This window comes from Echinococcus granulosus (assembly GCF_000524195.1).
Source record: "Echinococcus granulosus chromosome Unknown EG_S00209, whole genome shotgun sequence".
Lineage (NCBI taxonomy): Eukaryota > Metazoa > Platyhelminthes > Cestoda > Cyclophyllidea > Taeniidae > Echinococcus > Echinococcus granulosus.
Window position 1 is genome coordinate 69082 of NW_020170589.1, and position 1364 is coordinate 70445.

The 1364-nt window shown below is 43.8% G+C and overlaps 1 protein-coding gene across 1 annotated transcript in view; it reads left to right on the forward strand. All coding sequences in view use genetic code 11, as the record gives it.

Moving 5' to 3' along the window:
- Positions 1 to 226, forward strand: part of EGR_10325 (hypothetical protein) — a gene marked incomplete at both ends in the record, with an annotated part of 5211 nt that extends 4985 nt beyond the window's left edge. Inside the window, one exon of the mRNA XM_024499574.1 lies at positions 38 to 226. Coding sequence (XP_024346014.1) covers positions 38 to 226 — 189 coding nt within the window. The remainder of the gene's footprint in view (positions 1 to 37) is intronic.
- Positions 227 to 1364: the final 1138 nt, after the last annotated feature.

Consider the following 1364-nt stretch of genomic DNA (forward strand, 5'->3'; position numbering starts at 1 on the left):
GCTCGGGGTTTATATGCTTCATTTTTTGTCAATTTAGGACATTTACCGTTACAGCTCCATTCTATGCGTTACAGTTATTTTGATTTGGGAAGTTTGGCCTGTTATTCTTTCAATTGACTACAATTTTGCTGCCTCTACTGGAATATCAGTTCAACTGTTTTGTAGATGCCTCAATGTTCTTTTGATGTGCAGTAAATTGGCAGATTTATTTGTGATTACTCGTTAGTACGATTTGCTTCGTCAAATTGTGGGTTTGAGTCTTGGGTAATTTTTCATAAGAAAATATATTAGTCACCACACCTTGCTTTATGTATGCATGGCATATTTTGCACCCCACTAGTGCTTGTTGCTAACGCATCGCCCCTTGTTTAGAGCTGTTCTGCTTTGTTTCTGTACCACAGTGTTTCCTTTACGCAGCTGGTTGTAGAGTGTGGACTCCCAGTGTTTTCTTTCTTCCCTTCAGAAACACTTGACCTTAGCGCTGACTCTGTGAGGTGTTTATCGTCGAGACCCTGATATTGGAATGGCGAGTGTGGTTTGCAGGCACACAATGTGGTGGCATGATTGACACACCTATTTTATTCGAAGTGGCTCGGTAACTACTAGATAATTGTGGGTTTTGGGGACTTCATCTTCTGCCTGTAGTCACGGCTCCATTGCCGGGGGTCAAACGTAATTTTACGCTCGAATTCAGCCGTAGTGGCGTGGCAACTGCTAGGTAATCGCGGGCTTTGGGGAATTTGACACCTTACCTCGGCTTTGGCAACATGCTTAACACATAGGGGTGCGTTCCACCAGTCCGGGTCATGACAATGGTTGGCTTGTTTACTTTGCGCACATATGCGTGCATGTTTATAAAGATGGGATGCAGTTTATGTGTATCAATGCGTTATTATTGTTTACTCTCCTGGGCATCATGGTGGTAAAGGCTGATGTAGAAGGAAAGCGGGAAGTACGGAGTGTTGTTTTACACCCCACTGGTGCTTCACGCGTTGCTCTTTTGAGACATTGTCTCCTTAGGGCCGGTGGTGTTGTTAATAGCCTTGGCAACAAATGCTGAGCGGGAGGTGGAACCAGTTAATTTCGGCCCTCTGTCCACCATTCCCTTGGTGCTAGAATTTATTTCCTCATAAATTATTCTGGTTTTCCTCAGTGCATATGTGAGGCAGTTCACCTTAATTTAATTCTACTTTTGTGATGCCACATGTTTATTTGGAACGCATGGCGTCAAATGCTTCTTCTAGAAGCAAGATGGGATTAGAGGAGCTTGTTTTCCACCCCACTATTTTTAATGTGTCGCCATTTTGCTTGCTCTCTTCTTCTCAGTGGAAGCGTAAAGCAGTGCTTCCTTTACGCATGTGGCA